The sequence below is a fragment of the Sorex fumeus genome, unplaced genomic scaffold (assembly GCF_029834395.1).
Source record: "Sorex fumeus unplaced genomic scaffold, SorFum_2.1 ptg000026l, whole genome shotgun sequence".
Classification (NCBI taxonomy): domain Eukaryota; kingdom Metazoa; phylum Chordata; class Mammalia; order Eulipotyphla; family Soricidae; genus Sorex; species Sorex fumeus.
Genome location: NW_026606083.1, coordinates 14,553,754 through 14,572,976, shown reverse-complemented (window position 1 = coordinate 14,572,976; position 19,223 = coordinate 14,553,754). Strand labels below are relative to the sequence as shown.

Genomic DNA, 19,223 nt, shown 5'->3' with positions numbered 1-19,223 from the left:
CACTGCCAGGATTAATCCCTGTGCATCGCCTGGTGTGACTCAAAACAACAAAGAAAAAAACTGAAACAAAAAACAGAGGAAGGCATTAGGAAACTAGTCGGAACTGCTCCCTGCCTAGGTTATCTGTCTCAGAACACAGAAGTGTGAGTGTAAAAAGATCCAAGCACGCTTTTGTTGACTGCAGCGTTCTGTTCCACAGCCAAGAGAAAGATGCAGACGGTGATATTCTCCTCAGCTTCTGAGCTGCCCAGATGAGTACAACTCAATCATGTGAACTGGAGAGACAGTGCCAGGGGCCAGGTTGTTGCCTTACACAGGCAGAACCTGGTTCAAAGCCTGAGCACCACCGAGTCACAGCTGGGCAAAGAGCTAGGAATAGCCTCTGAGCATTGCTGGGTGTGTCTCACCCCACATCAGAAAGAAAGACAAAAATACACATTGCCTTTACACAACACAGGTGGAACCAGAAGGTGTCACATCCAGAAAAATAGGTCAGAGAAACACTGAATGGTCTCATTTGCGTGGAGTATAAAGCAGCAAGAAAATTGTCAGCATCTGACCAAAGCAAGTCCAGACCCTGATCAGCTGGAGGGCAGGTGGGGAGGGTATCTGGGCTGCAGTGGAGGATCTGGGGGTGGGGAAGGCACCCCCAAACCCAGGAATGCTTCCTCACAGCCCTCCAGGGCTGCTTTTTGCCTTGCAGCCACATTCCCATGCTCAGTGTCACCTACAGAGAAGTAGAAGGGAATGATTTTGTCTGGCTTTGGCGAAGGAGCGAAAAGAAAGGGGTGGAGATAGCCAGAATCTGGAAACAACCTGAGTGCCCAAGAACATACGAACGGATAAAGAAACTATGGCACATCTACACAATAGTATGCAGCTGTCAGGAAAAATGAAGTAATGAAATTTGCCTATAAATGGATGGACATGGAGAGTATCATGCTGAGTGAAATGAGTCAGGAGAGGGACAGATATAGAATGAATGCATTATTTGTGGTATATAATATACATATATATATTAAAAGAATAATATCCATGACCATGGTAAAAAGGAGTTAGGAGGACTGGTCAATGGTTGAAACTACCCACAAGTGTGTGGAAAACTTGAGGGTAGGTAACATAGAGAAGAGACTACTATGACAATAATAGCAGGAAATGGTCATGCTGGACAACATCTGAGGGTTAAAAATAGGTAAGGGATTTTCTTGATAACCTTTCAGTATCAATATTAAAAAGCACAATTCCCAAGAGAGAGAGAGAGAGAGAGAGAGAGAATAAAAGTACCTGCCTCTGTGGCAGGCAGGGGGTAGGAGTGGGTATGATGGGAGACAACCTGGGGACACTGGTGCTGGGAAATGTACAGTGGTGGAGGGAAGGGTGTTGGAACACTGTGTGAATGAAACCAATCATGAACAGCTTTGCTATGCTCTAAAATAAAAAAAAAATAAAATAATTTTTAAAGGGGTAGGGGAGAGAAGCACCAGGAACAGCGCAGAAGGCCCATGTGCATCCAGCTGGTGCCATGTGAATTTGATTTGTTTGGAGTATTTCTAATGTCCACGCCTGGGAAACAGCCCACGGACACAGGGACTGAAGGAGCAATGGAGACCCAACTCCATGCCACCAAGCCAGCCCAGGAACCCCACTGTTCACACTTTGGGGACCAACTTCACAGAACAATGATTGTGTGTTTGTTTACCCCAGGGCCCACCCTGTGGTGCTCAGGGGCTATTCCTGGCTCAGTCTCAGGAGGGATCCTTGTTAGTGCTGGGGGCTCGAATCAGAGTCAGCAGGACACGAGCCAAATGCACCCTGTACTTACCCCCGGTACCATCTCTCTGGCCTAATGACATCATTTTCAACTGAAAATGAGATTGTGTTATCCATACTGTTCCACCAAGCATCCGCTCTCATTGGCTTTCCCTCTCGCCAATGCGTGACTTGAATATTCTCCAAGCTACTTCTCAAAGCAACGCACTCTCTTTCTCTCTCTCTGATTTCTATAGCAATAGGTATTTCTATAGCCATTTCTATAGCAATAGGTATTTCTAGTGATCAAACTCTCATTGTCATACCGTTGTTCATTGATTTCCTTGAGCAGGCACCAGTAACATCTCAATTCGTCCTAGCCCTGAGATTTTAGCAAGTGCCACATTGGAGGCTCTTTCAGGGTCAGGGGAATGAGACCCATCATTGTTACTGGGTTTTGGCATATCGAATATGCCTCGGGGAGCTTGCCAGACTCTGCTGTTTGGGCAGGATACTCTCGGTAGCCTGCTGGGTTCTCTGAGAGTGAGAACTAGACAATAGAGGTCATGTGGCCACAAATGTGCCACACACTTCCGGAAGTTTGGTTTTATAGTTTCTGGATCCTGGCCATTTATGGGATTACATGGCGTCGGAGGCAGTTGGTGGGTGTAACTGTCTAGCTACCAGAAGATGGGGAATCTGGGTAGAGGAGGCCCAGTCCCAATCCAAGCAGCCTTGGAGATCTCAGTCCCGGGTCTCGCACACCTGGGTTCTTCTGCCGGTTCCTTCATGCATGAAGCTTGTCCGAGCGTGTGGAGAGTGGTCTTAGCATGGCTGTGGCTGGGTTCCGGAGTTCTTCAGCTTCCGGGGCTCTGCTTAGGGAGGGGAGGGACATTCAACCTGCCCCCTCCAAGAGGCCCCAGTGAGGACAGCCAGGCACGGTGTCAGGAGATTCTGTGTTGCTCTCTTCAGGGAGCTTGGTTTTATAGTCACAGAAGGAACCGGCAGAGGAACCCAGGTGTGTGGGACCCGGGGCTGAGATCTCCAAGCCTGCTCAGATTGGGACTAGGCCTCCTCCACCCAGATCCCCCATCTTCCAGTAGCTAGACAGTTACACCCAATAAATGCCCCTGGCGCCATGTAATCCCATCAATGGCCAAGATCCAGTTCTAGTGATTAATAGAGGGGGAAAAAAATCAATGCAGACCCCAAACTCACCTTCTCTGAGAAGACTTCTGTGATGCACTCTAGATGTTTCCCATTTTCTCCTTTGAATGATCCAGTATTAGTTGCTGCTGGTGTTTGTTTGGGGGACACACCCAAAAGTGCTCAGGACCTACTCTTCCACTTGAGAGGATCATGCAGTACAGAAGCCCAAGTGTGTTTTGGTATCCAACACCTTCCCTAGAGTGTCTGCACCCTAGGGAACCCCCAAGGACTGCACTCCTGCTTTTTTTTTCTTTTTGGGTCACACCCAGCGATGCACAAGGGTTTCTCCTGGATCATGCACTCAGGAATTACTCCTGGTGGTGCTCAGGGGACCATGTGGGATGCTGGAATCAAACCCAGGTCGTCCACGTGCAAGCCAAACCCCCTACCCGCTGTGCTATTGCTCCAGCCCCCCCCACCCCAACACAATCCTGTTGGCATACAACACGGGCACTGTCTGAGCACCATCATTTCTCAGCACTGTCCTGGAATATCGCTGGGCTGTACCAATTGTACTGCCAGTAATGGAAGAACATGGAAGGAGCATGGGCAGACCACGCATGGCTCGGGTTTGGCTGAGAAGGTTTTGGTGTTCCCAGAAGTCAGAACTAACAACTTCCTAGCAGGGAGCAGAGCTGGTTTTGTAAAGAGCGGCCCGGGGTGCAAAAGCTGACTTTTGTGGTTAGAACTCACTTCCATGTGGGAGTGTTGATGCAGGGCTTTTTATTTTAGTAAGCAGAAGATATCGCACTGAGCAGGGGAGGACACCTACTCGCCACACTTCCAACTGTCATTTCCTTCCGGCCGGCAGGAAGTCCAAAGCTGAACATCTCCGAAATTGTTAGCAAGAGCATTTGTAGTCTCAAGGTTCATTCATTGTTTTCCGTGTAGGACTTGTGAAACAAAATGTACAGACTGTCAAGAATGTTCTGGCATATCCGTGGTTTGTTTCCTGTGCTACTATGGTGCTGATGTGCAAAAAAAAAGAAGGAGCTGGTGGCTGGGAAAACTACTCTGAAATCTGGCGGGATCTCTGGGGAGCTGGCGAAGAGGAGCAAGTCCTGAGTCTCATTCTCTGATCACTTACAATGACCAGAAGTTTTTCCAGATACAGGACTGATGCTCAGAAGCACAAGTCATCCAGTAAAGCACTTGAGGTGAAAATTCAGTTTACGTCATTATCACTCACAATTTATCACATAGGAGAAGCAGAACTCCATCTCTCAGGCTAGCAAATTAGCAATGTGGTTAAGAGCCACTGCGATTCCATATGCATTTTCCTAACCCTTTTAACGGAGCAGCTTTTAAATGGTGGCTCCTGAAATTTACAAAAATCAGAATGTCCTTTAGACACCACAATGATGATGATGTTGGTTTGTGGCTGTGTAGCTCAGTAGTAGAGCTTGGCATATATGAGGCCCTGGGTTTAATTCCTGGCAGCAAAAGAAAATTTTAAAGATAAAATATTAAGATTAATGATGCTCCCGTATGATAGTTTTTTTTTGTATTATAATTACGAACAGAAAGAAAGGAGGGAAGGAAGAAAGGAAGGAGGGAAGCAGGAAGGAAGGGAACAGATATCCCTTCCACACAGCTATCACACTAATTTGTGTAGCGGTTTAAAACAGCAGTAGAGAGTGTGATTTGGAAATCATCTGCCCCACACGTAGGCGGAGGGTGTGGGATGGGGGTATACTGGGGTTTTTGAAGGTGGAGAATGGGCACTGGTGAAGGTACGGGTGTTTCATTGTATGACCGAGACTTAAATCCGAAAGTTTTGTAACTGCTCTCATGGTGATTCAATAAATAAAATTATTAAAAATGGGGGGAAAAAGTAAGGTGGAGTTCATGCAAAATTCAATCAGCTAATCAGTGGCTGACTAAATAGCAGTACTCCTACATACAAAAAAAATTAAAACAGCAGTTAAGGGACTTTAGAGAATAGTGCAAGGTATATAAAACACATGCCTGGCATGTAGTTGACCTGGTTCAATCCCTGGCAGCACATGGTCCCCACCTGCCAAGCACCACCATCTGAGCCTTGAAGACTTCCAAACACCAGAGGTTGTCACAGACCCACAGGAGGGGTCTCCTGAGCACCACGAGGGAACCACCCCCCCAAAAAAATTCCAAATAAGTTGTCCTAAATCGTCAGTTAAGAACTTGGCACTCTTGTTGGATCCACTTTTTATCTTGTTCAGAATAAAAGTAGCTTGAAAGCCGGGCCCAGAATAGTGCAGAGACAGCACACCTGCCTGGCAAGTGTGTGGTCACGAATTCTAATCCCCAGTGTCTTACATGGACCAAGCCTAATCCCTGCAGCTCTGACGTTTGAGCCGCACAGTTCTGCTACCTGTGATCCCTGGCAACATTAGTGTTTCCTGGCGATGCTATGCCAGTTGCGTGTGTGCTCCACAAGAAGGGGGTGAAGCCCTCCCACCCCAAGCACCAACATGGAAAAGGTGTTATTGGTGTCAAGGCACCTGCGTGAGCTCCACAGCAACCCTTGGCGAGCGCTTCAACCATCACATGTGCACCTCTGCTAAGAGTCCCCGTTGCCCAAGGGCTATCCCTCCCTTTTAAGGCAAAAGCCAGGGATTTTACCAGCATCTTCAGGCTCCCAAGTCCTTGCACCAAAACCCTGCCTTATTCCACACTCACAAAACAGTAGGCACTTCCACATGCCTATTAAGACCTCAAGAGCCCAGGGGAAGCAGATTTTGCCACAGGACACAGGCCTGACTGAAGCTTGCATCAAATTTCCCAGTTGCAAGAAGCATCATGGTTGCTAAGATCTACCTTGCCCTGGAAGTTGGAGAGGCACAGATCTGATGTCAGCGTCTATTTATGACTTCCTTCAAGCAAGTGACTAGACCGTGCTGGGTTTCAGGGATACCAGGCTCACGCCCAGTTTTAATGATTCACTAGCAGGACTTGCCGAGCTCAGCCTCTTGGACTTGGGGTGAGGAAAGCCAAAGCACTGGAAGTAAATCAGCAAAGCCAGGAGGCTTGGGGGTAAAGTCTGGGCTGGAGGGTATGATCTTTCAGAGCCAGTCACATGAACCAGCTCAAGCACCAGGGCCACTGAGACATTCCCATGAACTAATGTCAACAGAAAGGTGCTTTAGACCCAGGACCAAGGCTTTATGAGGGGAAGTGGGGGTGAGGTCAATGATGTATGCACTCTGCCAGAAACAGAGCCCCAATCCCAGACACCCAGGAGGAGGGGAGGGCATATAAACCACATTGTCTGTGCAAAGGCTTTGGGTCCAGAAGCGTCTCGTACCATTCCTGGAAAGTGGTGGGACTCCCAGTTCCTGAATGTGCCCTGCCCCCCGCCATCCCTGCCCGGGACCTGGCCGCTCTTTTCTGACTTTTTGGTCACGAGATTCCCACTTTCAGGCTCAAACCTCTGCTGGACTTCATTTCCTACCAGATGCTATGCTGAGACAATGGCTCTTGAAAAAGAGAAACTTGCATTTAAATCACAGAATAGTTTGGGGGCCGGAGAGCACACTGGGTTACAGTGCTTGCCTTGTATGGACACTGGTTCAAATCCTGTCACTACCAAGATCTCTTAAGCTCCATCAGGAGTGATCTCTGAGCAACGGAGACTGAGTCATCGGAGACTTTCTTATCTTGACAATCTGAATCAGATAAGAACTGCCCACAGCTTTGGGATCTGCACGGATCTTCCTCCTTCCTGTAAGTGCTCTTTTTCCTGAATGGATGGACCAGTGGCATCTTCACAGATCAAGGAAGCAGATATTGGTTTCTAGGCGATACCGAGCAGTGCTTGAGGATTGCTTCTGATGGGGCAGAGGGAACTGGTATTGAGGGTGCTGGTATTGAACCTAGGTCATTCACATGCTAAGTAAATGCCTTATCTTGTACTATCTCTCTGGCCCCTAAGACTCATGAGAAAATGCTGCAAGAAGAGAAAGCTGCCACGTTCCTTACTCGGGATGCCATCTCCAGGAAACTCATGCTGACTCTTGATATATAAGGGGCCAGAGAGAGTTCAAGGAGGAATGTGGTTGCCTCTCACTCAGCTCACCTGGATTTGATCCCTGTTACCCCATAGGGTTCCCTGAGCCCCATAGAGGTGATCCCTGACCACAGAGAATGGAGTAAACCCCAACCACTGACACATATAGCCCCCAAACCATAAATATGTATACATCACATCCTGCAATGCTCAGGGGTTACTCCTGGGTCTACTAGTCAAGAATTACAGATTTACTCCTGGTGGTGCTTGGGGAACCATATGGGATGCAGGGATTGATCCCGGGTCAGCTGTGTGCAAGGTAAATGCCCTACCTGCTGTACTATTGCTCCAGCCTCAATTAAAAAAAAAAAAGTTTAAACCTTAACATATCTTTTGGCTCATTGTTCCTATCTCTGAATCCAAATTAGGCCAAGAAGATACCCTCAGCACATGTGTCAGAAAACCACCAGTCATAGGCTCCATAACGTACCTCTGCTTTGGGTAGTGTAGATACAGCCACTGCTTCTCCATTCATTATTGAACACACAGTAGTTCACTTCATAAATCAAATCCTATAAACCAATGTTAAGAGACAGAACAACAAACCAACCAGAAAGATCTGCATATCCTTTCCCAAATAACCTGAGGCCAAAACAATCTTCTGTTTGAGATTTTCAGAAATAAAGCAGGATTTTCTCACGATTAAGATTTTTTTAAGGCAGCAGCACCACCTATTGATTGAAAAATTAAATTCAGAACTTTATGTAAATTCGTAACAATACCTGTTAACTGGAAAAGATCTAAAACGTTTGATTTTTTGAAAAGTAGATGTAATTTTGGAGGGGGGGGCAGAGAGACAGTACAGCTCAGTCACCCCAGGTTCAATCCACAGCACCCCATAAGGTTCTCTGAGCCCCGCCAGGAGTGATTGCTGAGCAGAGCTAGGAGTAAGCCCTGAAGTGTGGGGGTGTGGCCCTCAATAAAATTAAACAACAATACACTTTACACCCGCAGTAGACTGAATGCCTGGTACTCCCCAGATGGGTATATCCTACCTGCCATGAAGATTCTGGAACTGGGGTGTTCTGAGGGGTGATTATATCATAAAGGGATTCGTGTTCTTATGAAAGAGACCCAGAGTGCTGCCTCCCCACTCCTGCCCTCCTCACCCTCCCTTCCCTTTGCTGTTGCTGTGGTAACAAAGATCCAAGCTCTCCTCTCTCTCTCTTAAATACACACGCACACACAGACACACAGACACACAGACACACACACACACAAACACACGCACTAGCAATCCTCACTGGGGTGCAAAGGCTTGGTTAGGGTAGGAAGTCACACACAGCTCTCCATCCAGGACCACACGTGGCACATGGGGAGCCGCTGGGGGCCAGGCTCCTGGCCTCCAGCCTCCAGTGCATTGCTCCCCACCTGTCGGGTCTTCCTGGCCCCAACCACTTTCTCTACATAATTTATTAACAGACAGACTTTGGACTCTATAGTTGAGTCTCATATGATTTACCATGGCGAGATTAGAACCCTGAGGTTTAGGAAAATGAACCTGGGATTGTAGCTGCTTTTACATTATACTAAGTACTCACAAATAACTCAAAGTCCTGCTATGAGACACACACACACACACATATGCACACACGCACGCACACATGCATGCACTCACGCACACACACAAGCATGGCCCTAGAATTCGTAGGTCTGACAGAAATAGAACATGAGGGCTGAGAAATAGTGCAGTGGGTAGCTCTGTGCAGTTCAGGTTTGCCTTGCACGCACCTGATCTGGGTTCAGCACCCGGCATCCCCTCTGACCCCCTGAGCACCACAAGGAGTGACTCCAGAAGGCAGAACCAGAAGTAAGTCCTAACCACCATTTAGTGTGGTACAAAAACAAAAACAGAGAGAAACCAAATCAACCATATGTGTAAAGTTTTCTAGTAACTACATAAAAAAATACCAATAATAAAGAACTTAAATGCATATTGGTTTATGGGATTCAATGGGTTACAGTGGAAAAGGTTACCAAAATGATCACACAAGGGTAATATTCACAATGCTTCAGGTTCTAAATTGAAATGAATTCAAACAAGATCTACAATTCCTCCTGTAATTGAGTTTCTCCTGTAAATGTCCTCTAACAAGTGCTCAGCAGATTACGATTTCTATCCACTCACATTTCAAGTGGAAACCAAAGCACACTTATCTCCAGGGGTAATGCAAACACGAGTGCAGGGGTGACAAGCTCTCTCCTTGTTTCCTTCCTTCCCCCCTTGACCGTGGCCATGTCCTTGCTTGGCCTCCATGGCCCCGCCCCCGCTAGAATCCTGCAAAGTCAGTTGGCACAGTCCACTCCTTCCTTGCTATCTGATCCCCTTGGCCTGCCCTCAGCAAGAACACTCCCTCACCCTGGCTATCTCTACTGAGTCATTCTCATCCACAGGGCCCCTACCAGGCCCCACTCCACCAGCTATAAACTCTATCTTTACTGCATTCCGAACGAGAGTCCCATCCAGAGGCCTTTTTCTCGACTGCAAGTTTCTCATTGAAACCTCTCCTGACTGGGGCTGGAAAGATAGCTCAGTAGGTGGGGCTCTTGACTTATACCAGTTCGAACCTAGATACCCCAAATGATTTCTGGCGTCCTGCCAAGAGCAGTCTCTGAGAGCAGAGCCAGGAGTAAACCCTGAGCACAGCTCAGAGTGGGTCAGCACCCCAAAAAAGAGAAAAAAATTATCTAAATTTTTGGTTTTGGGGCAGTGGTCAAAATCTGTCTCGATTGCTCGGTTTACTTGTGCGCACAATTCTGAAGGCTTTCAGGGTGAAGTTCTAAGGGAGCGTCGTGGGAAACCAGACACGGAGTGGCAGCTGTGGGAATGCAGGTCTGCTCTTCCAAGATTCCTTTTTTCCCCAGGGAGCCAACAATCTATGTATTTCATAGGAGAATATAACATCTTTTTTTTTTTTTTGTAGAAGCATTGCACATTTTATTGTTTATAATCTGGCAATAGAAAAACAAAGAGTTCACTGTATTTTTGTGAAGACAATCTCAGGCAATAAATAAGCAAAGAGCTCACAAGCTACATTTGGCTATTTGTTAGCATTTTATAAACTATAATCATTGTCACTGGACTGTAGTTCTTTAACTGATTAAAAGTGGAGAGCTATATGTTTGCCACTTATCCAATGACTGTCTAGTACCACTTAACACCCTAGAAATTAAGTTTACAGGAATGACAAAAACGAGGTTCTGGTTTATATGGAATTTTCAGTCAAGTTTTAGGAAATAGATTCTAAATTTTCAGTTTACTTTTCAGCAAAGCTGCAGTGATCCAATACGCCAATCCCTGGACCTAAGAATATCTATGTGTACATAGTGAGAAATGAATGATACATAAATGTCTAAGAAGGATGGAATAAGTTTTTTAAACAATGCTCAGCCTTTTATTAGTTATAACATCTATTTTTAAAAATAAATGTTTCTGACTCGGCTAAATAGAACATGACAGATTCTGGTCTGGAGCAATTGCACAGAGATCAGAGTGTTTGCCTTGCCTGAAGCCAACCTGGTTTAATCCCCAGCACACTATGAAGTCCCAAGAGCCTGCCAGGAGTGACCCCAGAGTACAGAGCCAGGCGTACGACTCAACACCACACCCAGTACGGGCTCCAAAACAGACCTTCTCCAAAATTTTTTTCAGTTTTGACTTATCAGGGGTAAAGTCATTTTCTTCCAAGTTTTGGGAGCTCTATCAGGGCAGCCCCTAAACTTGGAAAAGCATCTGGGGATCCACTTCTCACCTAGGTATCTCTCCTCCCAGCCAGGCCTGCTCCCCCTCAACTCTGAATAAATGGTTACATCTTCTGACTAGTTAGATGCCTTCCCTCACCAACTGTGATCAAAATGCAAGATGCCAAAGGAGAACCAGATTACCTTGGTAGTTTACCTTGGTGAAAAATGGATTATGACAAAAACACATGTATCACCAGAACCACATCAGGGAAAATATTGCTTCTACCTTAAAACCCATTGCCAGGGTGTTAGTGGGAAAATGGAAAAGACACCTGGGGCTGAGGATATATGGAACTGAGCATTGCCACACACAGCAATGTTCATCAGGGCTTATTCCTGGCTCTGTGCACAGGAACCAGTTTTGGCAGTGCTTGGGGACCACATGGGAAGCCGGGGATATAAAATTATATTAATATATATGTACGTATATAACAATATAAAGTTATATAGTTCTGGAGTCCACACCGGGCAACCTCTGGCTCTGTTCAGAGATCACTCCTGGCAGGGCTGGGAGGACTGTACGTGGTACCCAGAATTGAACCCAGGTTGGCCACGTGCAAGGCAAGCACTCTATGTGCCACACTCCCCCCAGCCCTTAGAAATTTGTATATTTATAAAATTTATACTTTCATATTTATAAATCATTTTATTATAAGTGGCAATAAGGAATAATCTTTAAAGTGTGAGAAAACTTTAAAGTGTATTCGTGAGATTCTTTTCTGTAATTATGTAAGTAATGGATACATGTAAATACATGTAACTGATACACAAGGGAAAAAGGCAGGTTTAAGAAAAATCAACTTTTTAAAAAAAAATGTCCATCTCTTTTTAATGACTAACAATACTTATTGGCAACTTGTAACTAAACATATAATGGTATTTTTCAAGGTCACATATTTATGATGTAAAACAAGTCATCACTGATTTTGCACCTTATTTAGGATACTAAACATTTGGCCAGCACCAAAGATGAAAACTATGAACCGTACAATTTAATCCTCACTATTTAGTTCACACTCCTCTCTTCAATCCTAAATACCATCATAGCAGCACTTGCAATAATAGAAACAAATACATTTAACAATGGAAATTAACAATACTGAGCGACAGCACAGCGGTAGGGCGTTTGCCTTGCACGCAGCCAACATGGCCGACCCGAGTTCGATTCCTCCGCCCCTCTCGGAGAGCCCGGCAAGCTACCGAGAGTATTCGATATGCCAGACACAGTAACAACAAAGTCTCCAATGGAGACGTTACTGGGCCCGCTCGAGCAAATCGATGAACAACGGGAGGGCCTTTACCTTTACCTTACTTTCTCATGTGCCATCTACCAGAGGCAGTAACTGACTTAAGGTGAATTTACCTGTAGTTATTTGCGGATGGTGGTGGGTGGGATGTGGGTGGGCAGCCTTAGTGCTCCTGTCCATGGTCAGGAGGTCAGAAGTCCATCCAAGAAATTCTAGGCCACCTGGGCGGGTGGTGAAATGTGAAGGGGAGCTGAGGGAGTGGTACTGCTTGAGCCCGCAGTGTCAGGAGCACCTGGGCCACTGTGACGTGCTGGGGGGTGGGGGGATGGGGTCTCCACGGCTGCACTGGCAATGTGCAGGGGACCATCTGCACAGGGTCTGCCAGATGCAAGGCCTTAACCCCTAGGCTAACTCTCCAGCCCCACCCGTGCTCTCTTGTTATCTTTAGTAGCTCCCTTAGAATTACTATTACATTTTTTAACTAAAGAATATCCATGCTTTTTTAGCATTAATTTAACTTTTTTTGGTGAGGCATAGAGGTATTTTCAAAATGGAATGTTTTGCTTTTTTTTTTTGAGAGCAGTGATTATCATATAGACATTGAACTAATTTTCATAAATATTTGGTATCTTAACTAGCTAACAAACTACACATACACATAATTAGCCAAAACCATTCACAAAGTGTATATACTATGTGTTTTTAAAGTAATAAAGCAGTGACAATCCTGCCCTTAAAAGACTTATGCCATAAAAACATTGGATTAGCCACTATCCCGTGAAATATCTTTACTGGGGTTATAAAATATTTTCAGCTCTATTGTGAAAGCTAACATTAGGGAAACAAACTACAATGAGCTCTTTGAAAAAGAAAAAATTTCTTTTCTCTTCAGTAAATTCACACCTTCATAGGAGATGTGTGCATACTCATTCAACATATGCATATAAAAACATACAATAAATATGATAAACTGTTTAATGATTAGTGAATCTAGACAGTATAGGTGTTGTGATTATCCTTGTAATGTTTCTGTTGATCTAAAAAATATTAATATAAAAGTTTCCAGGAATAGCACCGCTTCTAATATCATGCACAACCTCTGTTCAATTTCATGCTCTAAAACAATGGTCTTCAAGTTGGGTATATACAACCTAAAATACAAATAAAATGAACCAGTAAGATACAGAAATAAAATAACAAAATCTATTAATTTTTTATCTCACCCTTTAGCAATTTGTATTTTGGGGGGTTATTATAAAGTACAAACAGCTGAACAGAGTAGAACTTGCATAATTTGTAAAATAAACACATACATATTTTGAAGCTATGAATTCAAAAGATACTCGTTACGGATCAGGGAGTCAGATAAAAAAATTGGATACTACTCTTAAAAAAATATAAAATTTTTCCCTTAAGTATCTGACCACTAGAAGATCATTAAAACAAGTCCAGTTTGCTTTTACCCAGGGTGTTACTGAATTTTAATAAGATTAATATGTAATCCTGCACTTAGAAAAAAAAATAAATTAAATGCTCTGGAATATAAGGATAAACTACTGCTAAAGCTAGGAAACCTCAAAAATATAATACTAAACAGTATCGTTTCAAAGGAGGGAATCACACTAATAAAATGAATACATGAAACTGTATTCAGAACATATCAAAATGTACAGAATATCAGTATCTATTGATACCTGACAAACACATTTATTCTAACCATCATTTTAAAATGAAAGATAACTGCAAACAAGATCTTCAAAGAAATAGTTTCTTCTGCACATTTTTATTCTAAGGGGCATAGCAGTTAACCAAATTAAAAAAATTAACTTAGAAAATAAAAATGTTGTAGGAGTAAAACCGCAAATTACAATTTGATTACTAATTCTTCAACCAATTGCCAAGTAAACCCAGATAGGTGAGAGAAAGAAAACCTTGGTTTGAATGTAATGAGCAAAAGTCTGACCACCTATAACCAACATATACTACATGGGACACTAACTTGACACATAGTGTAAGTTTTCATTTATGCCAAATGTAAATCTGAGACTTTGGACTGAAAATATTTTTCAGTTGAATTATATATCTCCTGTGCGAAAGCTGTAAATAACAGAAATGAATTGGTGGTCTAATAAGCACTTTACATACAAGAATTAAAAAGTACAGAATCAAAGTTCCAGTAGTTTTTAATATAAAGAAGGAAATCTCTAGGCACATAGAAAGGTCTCTTAGTGAACAGAAGAGACAGATAACAGAGTAAGGGAAGGAGGAGCACAGAGTTAGGAAAGACAGTAAAATTCCATGAAGTACATACCACAGACTACTCCCAACAAATACAGGGCACTGATATATTATCATATCCAATTGGTCATGGGGGTTTCTAGCGACTTATGTCATGTAATTAACTAGACTGGATGTTTATGAAAAACCCCAAACTTTTAAAAGAACTAAACTGAGAAGTAAAATTTGCTTCACAGAAATTCACATTATAATGAATTTATCTTAAATGTAAGACTCCTCTCAAAAGCAGGCAGCTAAATTATTTTGGAAGTGCAACACATATACTAGTTTTTCAAACAAAATCATTTGGCTCCTAACTAGCCCTGGTCACATTACTCAAAAAAATCAGTGGTTCATCTTTGTTGAAATTTTTCTACCTGACAAATCATTTTTTTCCCATCTGACATCTTTGTACCTAATAAATGAAAAGCACAAAATAATGAAGTTACATTTCAAGTATTCATCATTTAAACTTTTTTAAGCCTAAGAATAAGAAAATGTACATGCACTGTAATAAGGTAGCTTCTTTCCACCTTACATTATTTGACCTTTACAGGGCAAAAAGCATACCAGAGAAGACATAATTAATTTTACAGCACAAAGCCAATCAAAGTAATATGGGAAATGATACATTTGCCACAGGTAAAGAAATATATCAAAGGAAAAACATCACAATGGGACAATTATTAAAGTAGAATTTTCAAATTGGAATAGAAGATATCACAATAAATATGAATTCAAATTTTATCTTTACGATTTGAGAATGATATCCTCTAAACTCAGGAAAACTTAACACCAGAGTGTAACATTTAAATTGAAAATGTGCTCCAGATTTGAATCTCTAAAGTCAGTCACCATTAATATTATTTGCCAACAACTAATCATTTGTCAAAAAGAAAGAAAACAGGTTACCTCATTACATTGGTCTCAGAAAATATAGGTTAAATGTTCAATTATAACATGGAATCTGTTATAGCAACTGATTTACTAAGACACTCAATCTGTTTTCTCAGTTGTTTAAAGAAGAGTGTTAAACAATAGTATAGCACATTAGGGAAATTATAAATATTCAAGAAGATTAAAATGTCAGTGGAGAGCATATTTTATATGGTTTAAAAGAAAAACATTTAAAAATCCATCTGAATAGGAAGCCAAAACAAACTTGTTAGAAGTTTGAGAGAAAGAGAACAGGCCCCCAAACCAGTTCAAAAGGTAACAATAGTATCGTTAAGAAAAGCCAGGGATAGAGATTACTTTGAAACATCTACTTAAATCCATTTTAATGAGAATTAAAGAATACAAAGCACTAAAGACATACATATTTAAAAGACCACTAATGGGATAGATAAGACAGAGGAGTCAAATTTTGTTTATATTCTAAAGAATGACAATAGATTTTGAAAATGTAGTGTGATTCACGTTTTCTTTCCAGTTAAAAAATTTCTACTCATTGCCTCTATCTTTGGTGTCGCTGCCATCAAGAAACACAGTATACAGCTTAAAAAAACCTAGTCGTCAACCAGGACAAAGAAAGGTATAAAGAATATGATCCTACTTAACTGTGTCTCATGGTCCCACAATATACTGAAATATCATGCCAAAATATAACGATTTAAAGGGAACAGCATCATTTGCTCTAATTGCACCAAATTTTGCTACTGTGCGCTGGTGTGATGACAGCTAGTAGTACAGAGGCTGCAGAAAGAGGCTACAGAAAGTGCGTGTTGTAATTTTGCTCACAATGAAAGGAAAAGTAGTTTAACGAGAAACATGGGCAAGAGGATGACCTCACGTAAATAGGCTATCACTTTGTCCTGCAGTTTAAGAGATTATCTTAAATTTACACAAAAATTATGAAACATGGTAGTTGTTCATGATTAAAATAAAATAGCAACGTAAATTAATTTAACAGTGTTAAATATATTCACATGATCGCCATTGTGATTCAAAATGACCACTAATGAAGTTACACATCTCCCTCTATATGTATATATATACACGCACACAATATTTGCCAAAACAGCTTTTTGTATGTTTGACATTTTGCAGAATGAGTATTTTGTACAAGACAATCTCGTCTCATTCTTTTCATATTATGAAAGTTAATTTCTTGTGTGTAGCTTCATCCTTCTGGGGAAAGGAGAAAGGAGAACCTCTTACAAGTCAGTGTGAATCCAAGAGAGTTCTACCTTCTTGAATATTTGAACTTCTGACCCAGACAGATTCCTATAAGCTGAGGATAAACAAATCTTAACATATGACGAAGCCAGTGACACTGTCAAGGGCGTCGAGCAGACATGTGCCACCAGGAGAAGCCGGAGTCCTATAGCAGAGCCTTCTGAGAATACGGCTGCTGGGGCTGAGGGGGCTGCTGAGAGACTGCGGCCTGAGGCAGAGTCGACGTGAGATTATAGCTTGGCACCTGGGACATGGCAGTTCCTGCGTTCTGATAGAGCGTGACGTCGGCAGCAGCGGCTGCAGCAGCAACAGGAGGAGGACTGTAGACTGAAGCCTGGGCGGGATACGTGCTTCCTTGAACAGAACTGACCATTGCGCTACGGAGGTGAAAACATGCAATTAGACAAGTACTCATGTCCTCTGGAAAGAAACTGGACAGCTGTTCATTGCACATCCATTCATTCCATCAATCATTCAGAAACTATTTACTCAATACCTAGAATAGGTAAAAGATGGCTATTTCAGGCACAGGAATAGTGAGAGGAAGATGAGAGGGTGAGGCCCTATTATGGTGAAGCTTTTATCTAGTTGAAGAAATTTGGTAATCAACGTACACTACGTTGAGTGTTAATAACTGATGGAGAAAAGGAAAGTATAATTGAGTACCTAAAACAGGAAAGTATATAGAGTACCTAAAACAAGAGATTCCAGTTTAACACAGGCTAGTGGGGATGTCCTCTTAATACAATTAAGCAGAGACCTAAAACAGCACAAGGGAGGAATCTTATCAAGAAAAAGCTAACGACAAACAGTGATGGAACACAAGCTTCTGAGAGGAAAAGAAAGCCATGCATGTTCCAGAAATAGCAAAGGAGGCAGCGAAGGCTCGGCAAAAGGGAGAGTGGCAGAGAGGAAGTGGCAGAATTAGGGGAGGAGGAATATGAGAATGCCCAGAGATTTGCAGAGCACAGGAAGGATCCCAGGGTATACAGGAATAAAACAGAAGCATCCCAGGTGCTGGACAGAAGAGTGATGTGGTCTGACCATCACTTTTAAAGGGCTTGTTTTGGGACAAGGGGGGAAGCCAGAATTCAAGTTAAGACTGTTACGGCTATCAAGGTGAGAGCTAACAGGAGGGCTGAGCCCTGACCAGCCTGGCAGAGGGCACTGTGAACACAAAACAATAATACAAATGATATCGAGAGCCTCGATACCTCAACTTAAGAAACAGAAAAACACAGGTAATAAGACCCAAACTCTTACCATCGTTCTCGTGACTAGTGCCACTCCCAGGGGACTTGAACAGTTTAATAAGTCGCACCCCTTAGTAACACCAAATGTGTGCAATCTGTACTAATGCACAATTCCCATCTTCACTAACTGCACAGATATGTCATTTCATATTGTCATAATAAAAAAAATGTTTCTTACCATTTTTTTCTCCAGCCTAAATATTTTCTCTAAGTTTATTCAAGAAATGGAGGGAAGGAGAGAAAGAAAACATGCTCCAGAGAGAATGCAGGCTTCTCCAGAGTAGGAAACACAAGTGCACCTCCCAAGCAGGTTGGTTCAGGCTATTAACCCAGAAGGCAGAAATGTGCTTTAAAGACAGCCGGTGGCCAAAAACCATATTTTCTTAAAAACCTTCCCTGAACTAAACCCTGAGATTTTCCTAATGCATACTAATTTGCAATTTATGTTGTAATAAATTAGGTAGTTGTTGAGAGTTTGCCTACATGCCAGTAAAATCTTGAAGTTAAAAAACTTGAGATCATACTTGGATATAAAGCATCTAGCAGAGTCTGGCCCAGACGAAATATTCAGTATTCAGCAGTGCAAAGGTCTGTCATCACGATCACTTCACAAATGGCCTCTTTCCCAGCTATCAGTGAGATCTTTTGAAGGGGGAAATGATAACCATAAGACCAATATTTTTTCTAAATCTTTTTTTTTTTGGGGGGGAGGGGGGCATTGGGGAGACCACACTCAGGGATGCTCAAGGGATACTCCTGGCTCTGCACTCAGGAATTACTCTTGGTGGTGCTCGAGGGACCATATGGGATGCCGGGAATCAAACTCTGGTGGGCATGTGCAAGGCAAGCCACCCTCCCCACTGTACTACTGCTCTAGCCTAATTTCTCAATCTCTCTCTTCTCTCTCCTCTTCCCTCCAGCACCCCTCTCTTCTCTCAAGTCCTATGGTAAATGGCTCACTTGAACATAGTTTAATTAATGCAAAATTTCAGAGCCAGAGTCAATGTGTACACACAAACACGAGCACATTACACAGCACCTTTCCTTCTGGCATACTTATGTAGACTGTATGTTATACATTTAGCTTTAACTTTTTTAAAATGCCTAAAAGTTTTGGTGAATCCTTTGCATGAAATGAAAAGTGATACCTCATTGGCGTAATAAAACACTTGAAACTGCCACCATGAATACTCACTAAACTTGATGAATACCTGCTTAAGCATCACTATCCAACAGTGCAGATAAAAGGGTAAATGAGACTGTTCTCGCTCTCAGTAGTACAGTGGGTGAAGGGCACCAAAGCACAAGAGTGCTAACATGCTGTGAGGGCTCAGAGGAACAGTGTTGCACACAGGAAAAGACGGGTGCTGAAGTTATGACAAAGCCAAGCAAAGAACTAAAGAATTCTCGAGAATCTGGGGGGCCAGAAAGACAGTCGAGCAGCTAAAGCACTTGTCTTGCACGCTGCAAACACAGGCCTGATCCCCAGCACCAAGTGAGGAGAACAGAACCAGAAGA

At 42.8% G+C, this 19,223-nt stretch overlaps 1 protein-coding gene across 1 annotated transcript in view; it reads right to left on the bottom strand.

Annotated features, from left to right (window-relative positions):
* Positions 1-15,528: 15,528 nt before the first annotated feature.
* STAM (signal transducing adaptor molecule) overlaps positions 15,529-19,223 on the bottom strand; it is a 59,555-nt gene continuing 55,860 nt past the window's right edge. The window contains exon 14 of the mRNA XM_056114539.1: positions 15,529-16,829. Coding sequence (XP_055970514.1) covers positions 16,598-16,829 — 232 coding nt within the window. The 3' untranslated portion in view covers positions 15,529-16,597. The remainder of the gene's footprint in view (positions 16,830-19,223) is intronic.